Source organism: Oratosquilla oratoria, chromosome 42 (genome assembly GCF_046742065.1).
Source record: "Oratosquilla oratoria isolate Oo_2021 chromosome 42, ASM4674206v1, whole genome shotgun sequence".
NCBI lineage: Eukaryota > Metazoa > Arthropoda > Malacostraca > Stomatopoda > Squillidae > Oratosquilla > Oratosquilla oratoria.
In genome coordinates this window covers 1-2,500 of record NC_134818.1, presented here as the reverse complement: position 1 = coordinate 2,500, position 2,500 = coordinate 1, and the positions used below count along the sequence as shown (strand labels likewise).

The 2,500-nt window shown below is 39.5% G+C and overlaps 1 protein-coding gene across 1 annotated transcript in view; it reads left to right on the top strand.

The window, feature by feature from the left end:
* LOC143021420 (uncharacterized) overlaps positions 1–331 on the top strand; it is an 851-nt gene extending 520 nt beyond the window's left edge. The window contains exon 2 of the mRNA XM_076178866.1: positions 1–331. This exon is cut by the window's left edge and continues 357 nt beyond it. Within this exon, the coding sequence (XP_076034981.1) occupies positions 1–248 (248 nt within the window). The 3' untranslated portion in view covers positions 249–331.
* The last annotated feature ends 2,169 nt before the right edge of the window (positions 332–2,500 follow it).

Below are 2,500 nucleotides of genomic sequence, written 5' to 3'. Positions count from 1 at the left end.
ACCGCCCCTACGGATACTACGCCGACGAAGGTAACAACTGCCAAGTCTTCCACGTGTGCAACCCTTACCTCTTTGATGACGGTCGCATCGAGACCGTGCAGCACAGCTTCATGTGCAACGAAGGTCTCCGCTTCGACCAAAAGGAACTGACCTGTGTCGACCAGTTCGCTGCCCTTCCCTGCCCTGAATCCTCCTTCTTCTACTCCAGGAACGAAGAATTTGGTCGTCCTGAAGAAAAGAACTTATAAGGAGTAACTCATTAAATCATCATTGACATCAAATCGATGAATGTTGATGGTTTAGCCATTCAAATACAATTATATTCTAATTAACCCTATATTCTTTCTTTCTATGATTGCCCTGATAACGTGTTCTAAGTGAAATTTTTTGAGTTAAAAACAAAAAGACAATTGTCACAACAAACCAAAGTCCCACCTAAGCTCAGCAATGAAATACATTTTCAAATAGCAAGTGAAACAAAACATTTCAAATTATCTTTATTTCTATTTTGTTTCATTCTAATTCCAAATTCAAAAGAGCATATTTTTCCTCTTTAAAGACTGTGTTTAACTTGATCGCAATGAAGCTGAACTGAAGGACTGGGTTTATAGAAAATTTTACCTAAATCTTTGAACTTGCAACCCATAAACGACAGATTAGTGAAGTTACCAAATTCTGTAAAATATATATGATCATTGCCTACTAATGTCCGGCGAACTCATTCATCTCCCAGTTTTTCTAGACCTTTATTTCAAGCCTCATTCTCTTTATATGAGATTACACCTTAATGATTATTTAGGTTAGACTTCATTGTGAACAAAAAATATTCCTCATGATTTATCATTTGATACCAGTTGAAACGTTTTAGCTAAAGCCAACGTCATTTTGGATTGCTATTTCTAAGAAAAAGACCGTGATGATCTTCCCCATTCTTCTCCCACCTTCCCTCATCCTATTCCTTATAATAACCTCATCATCCATCCTTACCTTCCCCCATTACATTGTCATTCCAATCCCCATCCTCCATACACCCCCCCTTCCTTACCCCCCTATCATTATATTCATTAATTATCTTAACAAACCATAAATCATTCTCTTTAACTTACTCTATCCCTTCTTATCATTCTTCTATCATCCACTTAACCCCAAACCCCATTCCCTTTTTCCCCTATATGTCAAACCTACTAAACCTCTTTCCACTCCCCATAACCCCTACAAATAATCTTCCAACAATTCTTCAACCCCCAATCAATACTCTTTCCACCTTCTACTATCCCCCCCCCCCACTTCTACCAATTCTTTTCCCCCTCTATTCAAACTTCCCTTTAACTCTTAATCTACTCACCTCAAAATATAACCTCCCTCACATAATCTCCCTCACATTATCCCTTTTCCTTCATAAAAAATTTAAAAACATTCACATTCCCCTTCAAACTCCACTTTACTCCCTCCCTTCCCATCTTTTCTCCTAATCATCATCTAACAACTCTCACTTCTTCCCCTCAAAATTTTTCCATACCCAGTTACAACATCTATACCACTCTCAATACTAACATCAACTCCCATTCTCTCTATCTATTAACTCTGTACCCTTATTATCCAACTACCCCTTCATCTAACCTACTCCCCATTCATAACCCCAACACACCATTCATTTACAAATTACTATTCTCTTCTAACCCATCCCTTTACCTATTTACCTTCTCAATTCTCATTAACCCTCCCCATACTCTCCTATTTCTCATCACTCCCCCCATCAATACAACTTCCTCCCCATCTCCAATATTCCTTCACTCCTTCTTTCAATCTTACCTAATTATTCCTCTAAATTTCTCTACATATCACTCCCTCCCTACACCTCACCACATATTCCCCCCCTACCTTATCATCTCATACCCCTTCTATCCCTCTTCCTACTCCCATTCCTATCTCCAACCCTACTCTTCATCTCATTCTTCCTCACACACTAAAACTCACCAATTAAATCCCCCATATTGTCTATCCCCTTAATCTATCATTATTCTTACTCAAATTTTCACTCAAACTCTCCACTCAACCCATCCCAATTATTCAACCCCCAATACCAGAACTTCCCCCCCCAATATTTTATCAACAATATTCTATCACCTCTCTTCTCCCACCATACCTTGTGAAACCAGATAATCACATAACTATCACAAATACCAAAACCCACCCCCAGTACCAATAATCTCCAATAAGATCTAGTAACTTCCCTCCCCCCCCCCACTACCACCCCCCACACAATCCCCCTCTTTCCCCACCTCTATTCACCTCTCCTTTTACCCCCATCCATCTAAACCCTCTTCATCCTTCTCCATACATCTCATACATCATTTTTAACCCCATCAATAACTCTATCTCCCCTCCTTCTTAGTATCCTCCCCCCTTTTATTTCCATTTCTCATTTCTCACTTTAATCATCCCTCTACAAAATCATTAAATTCCCCCATTCCCTCCCCATCTATCCTCCCTCACTACC